We start from the raw sequence: 17,339 nt of genomic DNA, 5'->3' as shown, positions 1-17,339 counted from the left end.
TGGAGAAGGTTGAGAGCTTCAAGTTCCTTGGTGTCCACATCACCAACAAACCAAGACAGTCGTGAAGAGGGTACGACAAAACCTATTCCCCCTCAGGAGACTGAAAAGATTTGGTATGGGTCCTCAGATCCTACAGTGGATAGTGCGAGCGTCCCAGTACATCACTGGGGCCAAGCTTCCTGCCATCCAGTACCTCTATACCAGGTGGTGTCAGAGGAAGGCCCTAAAAATTCCAGCCACCCTAGTCATAGACTGTTCTCTCAGCTACCGCACGGCAAGCAGTACCGGAGCGCAAAGTCTAGGTCCAAGAGGCTTCTAAACAGATTCTACCCCAAGCCATAAGACTCCTGAACATCTAATCAAATGGCTACTATTTGCATTGACCCCCCCCCCCCCCTTTATTTTACACTGATGTTACTCTGTTGTTATCACCTTAATAACTCTACTTACATTTACATTTTACCTCGCATTTTTTTTATTTTATCTAAAACTCCTTTGTTGGGTAGGGGCTAGTAAGTAAGCATTTCACTGTAAGGTCTACACCTGTTGAATTCGGCGCATGTGACTAATAACATTTGATTTGATTTGAATCAGCTGTGCTACCGTAGGTCTGTGTAAGATGTGCATTTATTTCAGGTCAAACATGACTAAATTAACACACTTTCCCCCCCCATCCTAATTATTATTAGCTAGGCCTAAGCTTTTCCCAATTCTTACCTTGAGAGAACAAAAAAAGGAGAAGTTGCTAGCTGGAAAAGTAAGCATCTAGTCTGCAATGCATTCCGTCAATAGCATCTCTACTGGTTACTAGTGTTATTTTATTTTTTTAAAGGGGTAGGTCAGCTTAATATTGCGGAAAGATTGTTGCTTCCATCAATGTAATTGTCTGCATCATTTCCAATCCCCCATATATATATTTTTTGTAAATATATATCCATATAGATACACAAATGCATGCATATACAAATCAAATGTATTTATATAGCCCTTCAGCTGATATCTCAAAGTGCTGTACAGAAACCGAGCCTACAACCCCAAACAGCAAGCAATGCAGGTGTAGAAGCACGGTGGCTAGGAAAAACTCCCTAGAAAGGCCAAAACCTAGGAAGAAACCTAGAGAGGAACCAGGCTATGAGGGGTGGCCAGTCCTCTTCTAGCTGTGCCGGGTGGAGATTATAACAGAACATGGCCAAGATGTTCAAATGTTCATAAATGACCAGCATGGTCAAATAATAATAATCACAGTAGTTGTCGAGGGTGCAGCAAGTCAGCACCTCAGGAGTGAGTAAATGTCAGTTGGCTTTTTATAGCCGATCATTAAGAGTATCTCTACCGCTTCTGCTGTCTCTAGAGAGTTGAAAACAGCAGGTCTGGGACAGGTAGCACGTCCGGTGAACAGGTCAGGGTTCCATAGCCGCAGGCAGAACAGTTGAAACTGGAGCAGCAGCACGGCCAGGTGGACTGGGGACAGCAAGGAGTCATCATGCCCGGTAGTCCTGAGGCATGGTCCTAGGGCTCAGGTCCTCCGAGAGAGAGAAAGAAAGAGAGAATTAGAGAGAGCATACTTAAAATCACACAGGACACAGGATAAGACAGGAAAAGTACTCTAGATATAACAAACTGACCCTAGCCCCTGACACAAACTACTGCAGCATAAATACTGGAGGCTGAGACAGGAGGGGTCAGGAGACACTGTGGCCCCATCCGATGATACCCCCGGACAGGGCCAAACAGGAAGGATATAACCCCACCCACTTTGCCAAAGCACAGCCCCCACACCACTAGAGGGATATCTTCAACCACCAACTTACCATCATGAGACAAGGCCGAGTATAACCCACAAAGATCTCTGCCACTGCACAACCCAAGGGGGGGCGCCAACCCAGACAGGAAGATCACGTCAGTGACTCAACCCACTCAAGTGACGCACCCCTCCTAGGGACGGCATGAAAGAGCACCAGTAAGCCAGTGACTCAGCCCCTGTAATAGGGTTAAAGGCAGAGAATCCCAGTGGAGAGAGGGGAACCGGCCAGGCAGAGACAGCAAGGGCGGTTCGTTGCTCCATAGCCTTTCCGTTCACCTTCACACTCCTGGGCCAGACTACACTCAATCATATGACCCACTGAAGATGAGTCTTCAGTAAAGACTTAAAGGTTGAAACCGAGTCTGCGTCTCTCACATGGGTAGGCAGACATTTCAATAAAAATTGAGCTCTATTGGAGAAAGCCCTGCCTCCAGCTGTTTGCTTAGAAATTTTAGGGACAATTAGGAGGCCTGCGTCTTGTGACTGTAGCGTACGTGTAGGTATGTACGGCAGGACCAAATCAGAAAGATAGGTAGGCGCAAGCCCATGTAATGCATTGTAGGTTAGCAGTAAAACCTTGAAATCAGCCCTTGCCTTAACAGGAAGCCAGTTTAGGGAGGCTAGCACTGGAGTAATATGATTTTTTAAAAATTGGTTCTAGTCAGGATTCTAGCAGCCGTATTTAGCACTAATTGAAGTTTATTTAGTGCTTTATCCCGGTAGCCGGAAAGTAAAGCATTGCAGTAGTCTAACCTAGAAGTAACAAAAGCATTGATTAATTTTTCTGCATCATTTTTAGACAGAAAGTTTCTGATTTTTGCAATGTTACGTAGATGGAAAAAAGCTGTCCTTGAAACAGTCTTGATATGTTCATCAAAAGAGAGATTAGGGTCCAGAGTAACGCAGAGGTCCTTCACAGTTTTATTTGAGACGACTGTACAACCATCAACATTAATTGTCAGATTCAACAGAAGATCTCTTTTGTTTATTGGGACCTAAAACAAGCATCTCTGTTTTGTCCGAGTTTAAAAGTAGAAAGTTTGCAGCCATCCACTTCCTTATGTCTGAAACACAGGCTTCTAGCGAGGGCAATTTTGGGGTTTCACCATGTTTCATTGAAATGTACAGCTGTGTGTCATCCGCATAGCAGTGAAAGTTAACATTATGTTTTTGAATGACATCCCCAAGAGGTAAAATATATATAGTGAAAACAATAGTGGGCCTAAAATGGAACCTTGAGGAACACCGACATTTATAGTTGATTTGTCAGAGGACAAACCATTCACAGAGACAAACTGATATCTTTCCAACAAATAAGATCTAAACCAGGCCAGAACTTGTCCGTGTAGACCAATTTGGGTTTCCAATCTCTCCAAAAGAATGTGGTGATCGATGGTATCAAAAGCAGCACTAAGGTCTAGGAGCACAAGGACAGATGCAGAGCCTCGGTCTGACGCCATTAAAAGGTCATTTACCACCTTCACAAGTGCAGTCTCAGTGCTATGATGGGGTCTAAAACCAGACTGAAGCATTTTGCATACATTGTCTGTCTTCAGGAAGGCAGTGAGTTGCTGCGCAACAGCTTTTTCTAAATATTTTGAGAGGAATGGAAGATTCGATTTAGGCCGATTGTTTTTTATATTTGGCTTTTTGAAGAGAGGCTTTATTACTGCCACTTTTAGTGAGTTTGGTACACATCCGGTGGATAGAGAGCCATTTATTATGTTCAACATAGGAGGGCCAAGCACAGGAAGCAGCTCTTTCAGTAGTTTAGTTGGAATAGGGTACAGTATGCAGCTTGAAGGTTTAGAGGCCATAATTATTTTCATCATTGTGTCAAGAGATTTAGTACTAAAACACTTGAGTGTCGCTCTTGATCCTAGGTCCTGGCAAAGTTGGGCAGACTCAGGACAGTGAGCTTTGGAGGAATAAGCAGATTTAAAGAGGAGTCCGTAATTTGCTTTCTAATGATCATGATCTTTTCCTCAAAGAAGTTCATGAATTTATTACTGCTGAAGTGAAAGCCATCCTCACTTGGGGAATGCTGCTTTTTAGTTAGCTTTGCGACAGTATCAAAAATAAATTTAGGATTGTTCTTATTTTCCTCAATTAAGTTGGAAAAATAGGATGATCGAGCTGCAGTGAGGGCTCTTCAATTCTGCACTGTACCGTCTTACCAAGCTAGTCAGAAGACTTCCAGTTTGGTGTGGCGCCATCACCGTTCCAATTTTCTGGAAGCTTGCTTCAGAGCTCGGGTATTTTCTGTATACCAGGGAGCTTGTTTCTTATGACAAATGTTTTTTGTTTTTAGGGGTGCAACTACATCTAGGGTATTGTGCAAAGGTTAAATTGAGTTCCTCAGTTAGGTGGTTAACTGATTTTTGTCCTCTGACATCCTTGGGTAGGCAGAGGGAGTCTGGAAGGGCATCAAGGAATCGTTGTGTTATCTGAGAATTTATAGCACGACTTTTGATGCTCCTAGGTTGGGGTCTGAGCAGATTATTTGTTGCGATTGCAAACGTAATAAAACGGTGGTCCGAAAGTCCAGGATTATGAGGAAAAACATTAACATCCACAACATTTATTCCATTGGACAAAACTAGGTCCAGAGTATGACTGTGACAGTGAGTAGATCCAGAGACATGTTGGACAAAACCCACTGAGTCGATGATGGCTCCGAAAGCCTTTTGGAGTGGGTCTGTGGACTTTTCCATGTGAATATTAAAATCACCAAAAATTATAATATTATCTGCTATGACTACAAGGTCCGATAGGAATTCAGGGAACTCAGTGGGGAACGCTGTATATGGCCCAGGAGGCCTGTAAACAGTAGCTATAAAAAGTGATTGAGTAGGCTGCATAGATTTCATGACTAGAAGCTCTAAAGACGAAAACGTATTTTTCTTTTGTAAATTGAAATCGTAAATGTTAGCAACACCTCCGCTTTTGCGGGATGCACGGGGGATATGGTCACTAGTGTGTGAAAATATACACATATATACATACACATACCTATATAGACATACATACTTTTTTCCCAAATATGCCTTTATTATTCCCTTCAAATCCTACCACCCTTCCCCCAATTGGAGTAAACTAATAAACAATAACACTTAGGCTTCTACCTTCAGTATATACACATCTTATACACATTTTACAGACGCAATCTATTTTACAATAATTATATTTTGTTTGTTTTTAGTCCTTCCTCTATTTCTGATGTCCATCCAGTTTGATTTCTATGTGTAACTGTGCTATTTCACAAAATGTTCTGAACCTATATACAGACCCTGTATGTTTTACATTGGTTATCTTGTTATTAGTCCCACCCTTCAGCTCCATTCAACCCCTCCCATCAATCACTCAACACCATCCATTTTGGATTTCAATAAATTTTTCAACTGTGCTGTGATGCTTGACAAAATTACTGAACCTTTCTATTCTCATAGCTTCTACAGATGGTAAATTTAAAAAAAAAGTTATATATTTTTGCTAAAATAATAATTATATTATTGATTGATTATGGCTTTTCAAATCACCCAGTATTGCTATCTGCAGCGTTAGTTCTAGGCAAATGTTGCAATTCTTCAGCCATTCCTGGCCTGTTACCAAATACGAGCTACATATGGACAATACCAAAATAAATGATTTAATGACTCTGCCTCCTCACAGCATAATCTGCAGAGCTGGGAAGATTATAACCCCCCATATATATAACATTCTGTTGGTTGCAAGAATTTTGTATAGTAATTTAAATTGAACATTTCAAAGTTTTGAATCCGGCGTTGTTTTGCGTATCAATTCATAAACCATGTGCCATGGAATGGGTACATCGAAAATCTCTTCCCAACTATTTTGCAGTTTATATGGCACAGCTGTCAGTGTTTTGGTCCTCAAATGAAATTGGTATGTATGTTTTTATTTATCACACTTTTCCTTAACCATTTATGTTCTTTAATACAGGGCCGACATACAAGTTCCTTACTTTTCCCCCCTTCTACTTACCTCTTCCATTTTTGTGGTAATGCTGCAATTAGTTGGTTGTAATTTTGGGTAGAGCAGACATTTCCATATGTGTTAGCTGCATGTGTGACATAACTCCACCAGTCCTATTTATGATATCATTCATAAAAATTATACCTTTTTAAAAAAAAATCTTAGAAAAATATGTTTTTTTTAAAATCAGTTAGTATATTTGAGTTTAACCACAATATTTGTTGTATTATTTCTTCTGTCTTTTCAGGTGGATTAAACTGAAATTGCAACCAACTTTCTACGGCCTGTTTTGGAGATTATTTCCTTTTCAAACAACCGAAAGTGAGCAGGTGTAATCTGAATAAAGGGAAACTTATATAGTACACGTATCATAATTTGGTTTTAATCCAGAGAGGATAGCAGAAGTATCTAGATCCTCTATGAGGCTGTGGAGAGATTCTAATTGTGGTTTTAAAAGAAAACATGAATCATCAGCGTACAATGACACCTTAGTTTTTAAGCCACGGATTTCTAATCCCTTAATATTATTTATTTATAATTTTATTGTTTGATCTAATTTTAACAGCTAACATTTCGATGGCAATAATAAATAGATATGCCGATAGTGGACAACCTTGTTTTACTCCTCTAGATAGTTTAAAACTTTCTGAGATGTAGCCATTATTTATTATTTTACATCTAGGGTTACTATGCATAACTTTAACCCATTTTATTAGAGATTCCCCAAAATTGAAATATTCTAGTCATTTATATATAAACTCCAGTCGTACTTTATCAAAAGCCTTTTCAAAATCAGCTATGACAACCAGGCCTGGTGTCCCCGATATTTCATAGTGTTCTATTGTTTCCAGTGCTTGTCTTATATTATCTCCAATGTATCGTCCATGTAAAAGACCTGTCTGATTAGAATGAATAATATCTGACAATACTTTTTAAATTCTATGCGCCAAGAATTTTGCTAGAATTTTTGCATCACAACACTGAAGTGTAAGAGGTCTCCAATTTTTTAAATGGACTGAATCTTTATATATACCACTTGGGTCCTGTTTCAGTAATACTGATATCAGACCGTCTTGTTGCGTGTCTGATAATCTACCATTTATATAAGAGTGGTTAAAACATGGTAATAATGGTCCTCTAGGTATATCAAAAATGTTTTATACTTCCACTGGTATGCCATCCAGCCCTGGAGTTTTCCCAGCCTTAAATGCTTTAATTGCATCAAGAAGTTCCTCCTCTGTAATTTGGCCTTCACAGTCTTTCTTTTCAGATGTTAATGTTACATTTTTATTAGTCAAAAAATCCATACAATTAGTTTCAGTTAGTGGAGATGGAGGAGACTGAAACAAAAATATATTCTTAAAGTACTTTACTTCCTGGTGCATTTTTCCCCATATTCCATCCAGTTCACTTTATTTTTATAATATATTACACTGGATCTTTCTTGAATAAGTTCCTCCATTCTTTTTAGTTTTTCCTCTAACTTATTCTGTGCCTCTATGGTACCGTTTTATTGCTATCTAACTGTACTGTTAGTCCTTCAATTGCCTTTGTTAATATGGACTCTTGATCTGAATTGCTTTTGTTTTATAGATGAGTACTGAATTGCATGGCCTCTAAAGGCACATTTAAAAGTGTCCCATACAATAAGGGGATCTGCTTTGTTATGTCTGAAAAAGTAAGTTGTAAATTCTTCTGTCCTAGTTCTAAACAATTTATCATCTAGTAGGCTTTGATAAAATGTCCAATATCCTTGCCCATGTGGAAATTCTGTAAGAGTAATATATATGCCAATTATGTGATGATCTGACCGCATTCTGTCCCCTATCAACACTTTGTTAACTTTTGGTACCATAGAGAATGGCATAAGAAAGTAGTCAAGATGACCAGCTTGATTAAGCCTCCGCCATGTATATCTCACTAGGTCAGGGTATTTTAGTCTCCATATATCCACTAATTCCAATATATCCATGACATTCATGATTTCCTTAAGTGCCTGAGGGTGATAGTTTGTAGTGTGATTTCCTTTCCAGTCCATAGAGGTATTTAACACCATATTCAAATCTCCCACCATAATAATATAGTCTAGTGTTGCTTGTAGAGTTGATAAATTCCTATATATATATTCAAAGAAGCTTGGATCATCATTACTTGGACCGTATAGGTTAATAAGCCATATCTGTTTATGGTCCAATAACATATTTAAAATAATCAATCTACCTTTATGATCTGTTTGGACAATTTGCACATTTGGATCAAAATGACTGTTAAAACCATCACCTCCTTTGAATTTCTTTGCCCATGGGAGAAATATACTCCCCCCCCCAGTCCTTTTTACACAAAACTTAATCTAAAAACTGTTTAATGGGTTTCCTGTAAACAATGGATATTATATTACTTCTCTTTTAGCCAGGTAAATACTGATTGTCTTTTCTTATGATCTGCTAAGCCATTACAAATGTACTGGCTATACTTATTTCACCACTTACCATAATGAGACAACTTTCAATTCTATTTATCAAAATATATGTTTGTGAACGTACCATTAAAAAGTAACATGATGATTGAGTGTCTATGTAGCTGTACCATGATATTTGCATTGCTACTAAGTAAACATCCAATTGGTCCCCACTATTCCACCCACTAAAAGCTCTCCTCATCCCGAGTTGGGTTATTATCCCAATGTCCGACAGACCACCCCGACGCCCCGTATCCCATAGCCCTGAAAAGACTGCAATCCATCCTTTGAAAAGAGCACACAGTGCCATTTACAGAACAGAAGTAGATCAACCGCCAAATGCATTTCCATCACCCTCACCTCGATTTGTATTATATATAGCAATCAAAAAAAATATATATATATTTAAAAAAAATCCTATTTCTTAATTTCCATAAATAGCTATTCGTATTTGTAGTAATGTAGGCAATTTATGCAAAGGATTTTACCTCTCACCAGTCTTGCCATTACCAAATTTACATTATTGCAAGCAATTATTATATTAGGAAACAATTATTGTGAATCATCCTATATTTTCCCTAACATCTTTTACTTCTTCGCAACAGTTGTGGGATACGCACATACACACTCAACCCTTCCCCCCCACACAACCATAGGCTCACATTCTCAACAGTTGCACCATCCCAGAGCCCAACTCAAGATAGGTCTTGATTTACGAATGCATATACAGTTGCAGCTGTATGAGAAGGCCTGCAAGACCGTGCCGAAAAAAATGGGCAGAAATGTAGAGATTTTATTAACCATTGCCACGTCCTCGATGATTGAGGTCAAATGTACACCTTTTCCCTGAAACACCCACAACACGGTCCCCCGTACTGACCATATTCCCAAGCATCTCCATGCAGTCAGACTTTTGATTTTGTGCCACCGGGGCCACAATAATATACCCCCTCTCTGAATGTCTGAGTGTGACTCCCTCCCCATGGGTTACTGCAGCTAGTGTTGCCAGCACTGCCACTGCCTGGGTGGGGGCACCCCACTGGAATCCCCACCGGCTAGGTACAAGGTCGTCAAGGTTCTCATTAGCAGCTTTGACAATTTCCTTGTATAGTATGCTCTCCCTTTAGGGGGCTTTGGCTTTGCAGGACCAACCCTGCCAAGCAGGACCCGAATCTTAAGGGGGCAGTGCTGCTCTAGGTCTCTGACCGCATGCAGCAGGCCCATAAAACAGTTAGGGCCTTCTCCTTAGTATCTGGGTCATTCAGGTGGGTGTCTAGGGTATAGGATTGTGGACCGTTCCATCAATATAGGCTCATAAATAAATAAATTAGATATATAATTCATTTAAAAAATGTAGTTCCCCATGATAGGACAATTAAAATAAAGTATACATTTAATTGATTTAAACACTGTTCCACCATGATAGGACAATAAATAAACAAGACGTATAATTCATTATAAAAAGTATATCCATCATCTGAATAACATTGAAAGCTCTTTTACACCCCCACTCACAGCAATACATTGGTTCTGGGATGCAACCATTTCCTTTCTCAGTCAACGCCACACTTTCCCAAACATAAAAAACACACACCACACCATCCACACATACTGTGCATTCTGTTTACTGAGTTTTTATCTTCACCATGTTAAATTATATGCTTTTGTGGTCTAATTAGTTTTATTTGAAGATAAATAGAAAAGCTATACTTTTTTATTGTAATACTACAATCCATAACCGGGATAGAATTGTGTTTCATTATTTTCCTCGTCTATAAGAACTTTATAATTTAAAAAATAGCCATGGAGTAATCTTTGTGTCTCTGAACAACTGGTTATCAATATATAGTTTATCGACGATGAGAGCTACTCGTTTCCCTTTTAATCTATTTTCCTTGAAAATTGGTCACAGAACTTTACGCTGTTCTGAAAGTTCCTTCGGGAACCGGTCATTCACGCCAATTTTGGTCCCAGCAACGGTTGGGCGTTCATACCTCGGCCCTCTCTGTCCGAAGCAGTGTACACATTCAGGTTGGATTTTGTTGATAGCTTCGCGTGGAATCTGAAGCGCTGTAAGGAGGAATTATCTAACTACAGATTCAGGAACTTCTCCTTCTTTCTCTTGGATACCTGTAAGTACCAGATTCTCTCTCATGGATCGAGTCTGTATGTCAAGTAAGGCCCTATTGTCTCTGATCTGGCGGACTCACGAAACACAAATGTTTCACTTGGAAATTATGTGTTGGAGTGTTGGAGTGTGCCCCTGGCTATCCGTACATTAAAAAGATGTGCTTAATACAAGGAATTTGAAACTTTTGATACTTTACTTTACTTAAGTATATTTTAGCAATTACATTTACTTTTGATGCTTAAGTATATTTCAAACCGAATACTTTTAGACTTTTACTCATGTAGTATTTTACTGGGTGACTTTCACTTTTACTATTTCAGTTTTACATTTTCTATTAAGTTATCTTTACTTTTACTCAAGTATGACAATTGGGTACTTTTCCCACCACTGCTGGTTACCCCAGTCAAAACGGTAAGCCCCTATCAAACACTAGTCCTTGAATCCCCACTAAATAATATGTTTGAATGGGCAGGGGTAGATTATCTGTGATCACTTGATTATCTTGACCCCCCCCCCCCCCCCCGGCACTGAGTATGTTATTAGTGACGACAACACCCCATCATGATCAGTATTGCAATTGGCAAAGTGTCTTGTACAACAGCCTCTCATTTCCCGTTCAATTTACTGTATTGAATCTCCTTGGATATTTGTTTTCTCTCTCATCAAACAAGCATGGCATTTCATAATGTATCAGGACATATAAAGCAACATACGGGAAATGCATATTGTACTGTTGCTGTCAACAGGGCAGAATATGAAGGAGCTTCTATCGAAGAAGGTGAGTGAAATCTAGACTGCCTCTTGTTTTCCCATAACAAGGAGTCTTTATACAAGGAGTTCCATGACATTTAGACCTGTTGTAATTCCGGCCATGTAGTAGTCAGTCTATTCATTACAGAATATGTTCACTGTGGACAAGGACAGCGACGACACCAGTGTCAACAAAATGATGTGCACAGCAGGAGTTGAGGAACGATGGTCAACGATATATTGCATTGTTTGATCTGCTCAGTGCATACTATTTGTGTTTCATAGGGTTAATTTAATAAATCCCTCAAACTCAACTCTGGACCTCTAAGCAAGTTCCACTGCATTTTTTAATTGTTCCCCTCTAATCAGTGACTGATTTAGACCTGGGACACCAGGTGGGTGCAATTACACTGCTCAAAAAAATAAAGGGAACACTTAAACAACACAATGTAACTCCAAGTCAATCATACTTCTGTGAAATCAAACTGTCCACTTAGGAAGCAACACTGATTTACAATAAATGTCACATGCTGTTGTGCAAATGGAATAGACAACAGGTGGAAATTATAGGCAATTAGCAAGACACCCCCAATAAAGGAGTGGTTCTGCAGGTGGTGACCACAGACCACTTCTCAGTTCCAATGCTTTCTGGCTGATGTTTTGGTCACCTTTGAATGCTGGCGGTGCTTTCACTCTAGTGGTAGCATGAGACGGAGTCTACAACCCACACAAGTGGCTCAGGTAGTGCAGCTCATCCAGGATGGCACATCAATGCGAGCTGTGGCAAGAAGGTTTGCTGTGTCTGTCAGCGTAGTGTCCAGAGCATGGAGGCGCTACCAGGAAACAGGCCAGTACATCAGGAGACGTGGAGGAGGCCGTAGGAGGGCAACAACCCAGCAGCAGGACCGCTACCTCCGCCTTTGTGCAAGGAGGAGCAGGAGGAGCACTGCCAGAGCCCTGCAAAATGACCTCCAGCAGGCCACAAATGTGCATGTGTCTGCTCAAACGGTCAGAAACAGACTCCATGAGGGTGGTATGAGGGCCCGACATCCACAGGTGGGGGTTATGCTTACAGCCCAACACCGAGCAGGACGTTTGGCATTTGCCAGAGAACACCAAGATTGGCAAATTCGCCACTGGCGCCCTGTGCTCTTCACGGATGAAAGCAGGTTCACACTGAGCACATGTGACAGACGTGACAGAGTCTGGAGACGCTGTGGAGAACGTTCTGCTGCCTGCAACATCCTCCAGCATGACCGGTTTGGCGGTGGGTCAGTCATGGTGTGGGGTGGCATTTCTTTGGGGGGCCGCACAGCCCTCCATGTGCTCGCCAGAGGTAGCCTGACTGCCATTAGGTACCGAGATGAGATCCTCAGACCCCTTATGAGACCATATGCTGGTGCGGTTGGCCCTGGGTTCCTCCTAATGCAAGACAATGCTAGACCTCATGTGGCTGGAGTGTGTCAGCAGTTCCTGCAAGAGGAAGGCATTGATGCTATGGACTGGCCCGCCCGTTCCCCAGACCTGAATCCAATTGAGCACATCTGGGACATCATGTCTCGCTCCATCCACCAACGCCACGTTGCATCACAGACTGTCCAGGAGTTGGCGGATGCTTTAGTCCAGGTCTGGGAGGAGATCCCTCAGGAGACCATCCGCCACCTCATCAGGAGCATGCCCAGGCATTGTAGGGAGGTCATACAGGCACGTGGAGGCCACACACACTACTGAGCCTCATTTTGACTTGTTTTAAGGACATTACATCAAAGTTGGATCAGCCTGTAGTGTGGTTTTCCACTTTAATTTTGAGTGTGACTCCAAATCCAGACCTCCATGGGTTGATAAATTTGATTTCCATTGATCATTTTTGTGTGATTTTGTTGTCAGCACATTCAACTATGGAAAGAAAAAAGCATTTAATAAGAATATTTCATTCATTCAGATCTAGGATGTGTTATTTTAGTGTTCCCTTTATTTTTTTGAGCAGTGTATAAACGTAACAATTTCAAAGATTTTACTGAGTTACATATAAGCAAATCAGTCAAATGAAATAAGTAAGTTAGGCCCTAATCTATGGAATACAGATAGCCTTCTGGGTCTGTTCTCTGAACCTCGTAGGGTAAGAGTTTAATACAATAGATCATAGTGATCTCCAGTACCAGAGGGTATTTTTATTGTATTTCTATAATGTAGAAAATATAAAAAATAAAGAAAAACCCTTGAATGAGTAGGTGTGTCCAAACTTTTGACTGGTACTGTATACCAGGCGGTGTCAGAGGAAGGCCTTAAAAATGGTCAGACTCCAGTCACCCAAGTTATAGACTGTTCTCTCTGCTACCATAAGACTGCTATATAGTTAGTCCGGGTAGCTATTTGGTTAACTACTTAATTATCTGCATGAACCCTTTTTGACTCATCACATACGCTTTGGCTACTGTTTATTATCTACTTCAATTAACCACTGCACATCGACTCGGTTCTGGTACACTGTGTATATAAGTTGTCATTAATCATTGTGTATTTTATTGTGTCTTTTCCTTTTCTATTAGTTCTCTATTTTCTTTCTCTCTGCGTTGTTGGGAAGGGCCAGTAAATAAGCATTTCACTGTTAGTCTACACCTGTTGTTTACGAAGCATGTGACGAGTACAATTTGATTTGATACCTTGTAGGGAATACTAGTGCTCAAGACACTCCGAGACCGGAGGGGGATGAGCTGGGGGAGGATGAGGAGGAGGACGTGTACTCGCTGCTGGGCGTAAATGTTGAACAGGACGACACCATCTTGACACCATCTTGACCTAGTTATTGCTAACCGAGCACCAGCGCCCGAGACCACCCGTCTGTCAAAAAAAGACAGCACCCCCTTCCTCGCTCAAGGTAGGTGCAAGCTGTGTTGTGATCAATCGGCACGAAACAGGAGAAAACAAAGTGAGATGGAAAAGGTTCTACATGAACCTGTCCTATGGTCATTGAGAACGGTCGTTGTCTTTTTTCATTTAAAAACATTTTGCTACATTGTGCCCTACTGAATATGCCCCTGGGCAGCTAGTATGCTGATGCTGCCTGTGACTAGTGAGCTTTGAGCATGAGTGATAGAAAATCAGGCTCTATTGTAATGCAACATAGTTTTTTTAATAAGGTAAGTTGGCTCCTAGACTGTTGGTATGTATCTGGTGGTATGCAATACATTTTGAGAAAAGTCTGGAGATTTCCTCAACAAACGGGAATGTGTAGCAGATGTGATGTGAAACTAGCATGCGAGGGCCGCTATTTTTTTTATTTAACCTTTATTTAACCAGGTAGGCAAGTTGAGAACAAGTTCTCATTTACAATTGCGACCTATGCTATGACAAAGACATAATTGACTGTTACAAAAACACATTCAGATTCTCTGGCATGTGATATTTAAATGTTCAATTTCAGCTGTGTAAATAATACAAGAGGAGGAAGCTACTGAAAGAGACTCATATTGTTAAGGGTTTTATAAATAATTTGTGTTCTTGTTTTCTCTCTTTCTTTCTCTGCCAAAAAACTATGCCTTTCTTTCCAATTCTTAGCCCTCCATTTGAACCGTGGACTGGATCTTAAACTCCCTCAGTGCTTTGTGGGAAATATGATACCTTGGTTGGGGTTGGACAGGAGAAAATGTAATGCTTGGTCATCAGTCTGTGTTTTTCTGTAAGTGAGTCAGGCAGTGGCTGGTCCTCCATTCAACTATAGAGTTATCTGTCCTATTTGAAGACTCTTAAAAACATGGAGTTCCATAACCAGCACTTACCACCATTCTGCAGTATTAAAGGCCAAAAAGTCTCTCTCTTGGGAATGAATGTGACATTATTGTGTGAGCTGACACCTCTCCGTGAGCTTTCAGCCCGGCCCATAGAACCCAAAGCCCAGCTAAAGCAGAAGACACTGCATTACAAATGCCTCAATAACAGATGCGCAACTACTGGCCTGCCATCTGCAACCGATCTGGGCCAGTCTAGGGCCAAGTCAGCCAGCATCAGTCATTACATGTGTTTTCCATCGTTCATATCCTCTGACATGAGACAACACAGCATGGGAGAGGGCGAGTAGGGGGATCCAGAGATATCCACACATTAATACAGTGGAGAATTTCATCCGCATACGGATCACATTGCCTCTAGTGAATGTGTCAGCGATGGGCCTGACTTAAAGACACTGGAGGGGGTTGGAGTGGAGGATTATGGACTTTGCCTAATGCTTGAGTGCACTGCACCGCTGGAAATAATGGACATTTAGTTTAGTTTATCTGCTGTTCTGACTAGTAAGACAATCGTATTCCGTTTGTGTAGGAAGGATCATTTGTGCATGAGGGAATATGTCTGTCTGAAATGGCAACCTATTATTCTCTAAAGAAGTGCACTATATAGGTAACATTTTTGGATTCAACCTATGAGTGTGTTAGTGGGTACAGTACATGTGGGTATGCTTGTGTGTACAAGTGGGTGGGGTGTATCTACAGGAGGTAAATTAAGCTTTGAAATCTGAGCGGATGACTGGGCCAGAACCATAAAGAGGCTCCATTACCATCACCCCTGTCAACAGCTTAGTGCCTCCCTCAGCGAGTGTATCCTTCAATCTGATTCAATTCAGCTTCATGGATCTGTATGCATAGCGGCCCTCACATGAATGCCATCTTATCTCATATTAAATGAACATACTACATACTTATGAAATTCACTAATATTCACCATAATAAATCAGTATTTTTCCATACATGCACTTATCCTGCCTATTTGTGTACATTAGCCTACCTCTGTGCTATTCCTGTAGAATGGCGCCATCTTGTGAATGGCGTGATTAGACTTATTTAGGGTAGAGGGGGAAAAACTCAGCATCAGCATTTGTAGTGTCATGTCTGGATTGTGTCTGGCAGTATGTGTTCTGTGTTTTCAGTGTTCCAGAAGAAAATGTCACAGGGCAATACTGAAACACTATATTCTCAAGCCACTAGGTAAGGCCAGACAACAGCCATAAAGTATATTCCTGTAGGTCTGCATTTATGGTTGAATACAGTAGGGCAGTGATGCTAAGTATATAGAGCAGTATTACTGCCATTAAAATTATTTATCACTCCATAGTCTATTGACAAGTTCTGCCAAACCGGAAAATTATTTGCTACTGAACACCCGGTGGAAAGGGATTGATTTTAGTCTCCTTTTCATTCTGTTGTCTCACCCACGCGCTATAGAATAACATCTCCTCCATGTATGACACGTTTGTGCCCAACCAGCCGCTTGGGCTGGAGCTGCTGAGTGAGCTACAGGAGAAGAGAGGGTCACTCAGTAGAGCTGCTGAGTGAGCTACAGGAGAAGAGAGGGTCACTCAGTAGAGCTGCTGAGTAAGCTACAGGAGAAGGCGAAGAGAGGGTCACTCAGTAGAGCTGCTGAGTGAGCTACAGGAGAAGAGAGGGTCACTCAGTATAGCTGCTGAGTGAGCTACAGGAGAAGGTGAAGAGAGGGTCACTCAGTAGAGCTGCTGAGTGAGCTACAGGAGAAGGTGAAGAGAGGGTCACTCAGTAGAGCTGCTGAGTGAGCTACAGGAGAAGAGAGGGTCACTCCGTAGAGCTGCTGAGTAAGCTACAGGAGAAGGCGAAGAGAGGGTCACTCAGTAGAGCTGCTGAGTGAGCTACAGGAGAAGAGAGGGTCACTCAGTAGAGCTGCTGAGTGAGCTACAGGAGAAGAGAGGGTCACTCAGTAGAGCTGCTGAGTGAGCTACAGGAGAAGAGAGGGTCACTCAGTAGAGCTGCTGAGTGAGCTACAGGAGAAGAGAGGGTCACTCAGTAGAGCTGCTGAGTGAGCTACAGGAGAAGAGAGGGTCACTCAGTAGAGCTGCTGAGTGAGCTACAGGAGAAGAGAGGGTCACTCAGTAGAGCTGCTGAGTGAGCTACAGGAGAAGAGGGTCACTCAGTAGAGCTGCTGAGTGAGCTACAGGAGAAGAGAGGGTCACTCAGTAGAGCTGCTGAGTGAGCTACAGGAGAAGAGAGGGTCACTCAGTAGAGCTGCTGAGTGAGCTACAGGAGAAGAGAGGGTCACTCAGTAGAGCTGCTGAGTGAGCTACAGGAGAAGGTGAAGAGGGTCACTCAGTAGAGCTGCTGAGTGAGCTACAGGAGAAGGTGAAGAGAGGGTCACTCAGTAGAGCTGCTGAGTGAGCTACAGGAGAAGAGAGGGTCACT

At 41.4% G+C, this 17,339-nt stretch overlaps 1 protein-coding gene across 1 annotated transcript in view; it reads left to right on the top strand.

Moving 5' to 3' along the window:
* Nucleotides 1-16,466, top strand: part of LOC135572715 (B-cell scaffold protein with ankyrin repeats-like) — a 37,345-nt gene extending 20,879 nt beyond the window's left edge. Inside the window, exons 6-7 of the mRNA XM_065021142.1 lie at nt 11,288-11,353; nt 16,356-16,466. Coding sequence (XP_064877214.1) covers nt 11,288-11,353; nt 16,356-16,466 — 177 coding nt within the window. The remainder of the gene's footprint in view (nt 1-11,287; nt 11,354-16,355) is intronic.
* Nucleotides 16,467-17,339: the final 873 nt, after the last annotated feature.

This window comes from Oncorhynchus nerka, linkage group LG8 (genome assembly GCF_034236695.1).
Source record: "Oncorhynchus nerka isolate Pitt River linkage group LG8, Oner_Uvic_2.0, whole genome shotgun sequence".
Taxonomy (NCBI): domain Eukaryota; kingdom Metazoa; phylum Chordata; class Actinopteri; order Salmoniformes; family Salmonidae; genus Oncorhynchus; species Oncorhynchus nerka.
Note: the sequence above shows the minus strand (reverse complement) of the source record. Positions and strands in the feature narration are given on the sequence as shown.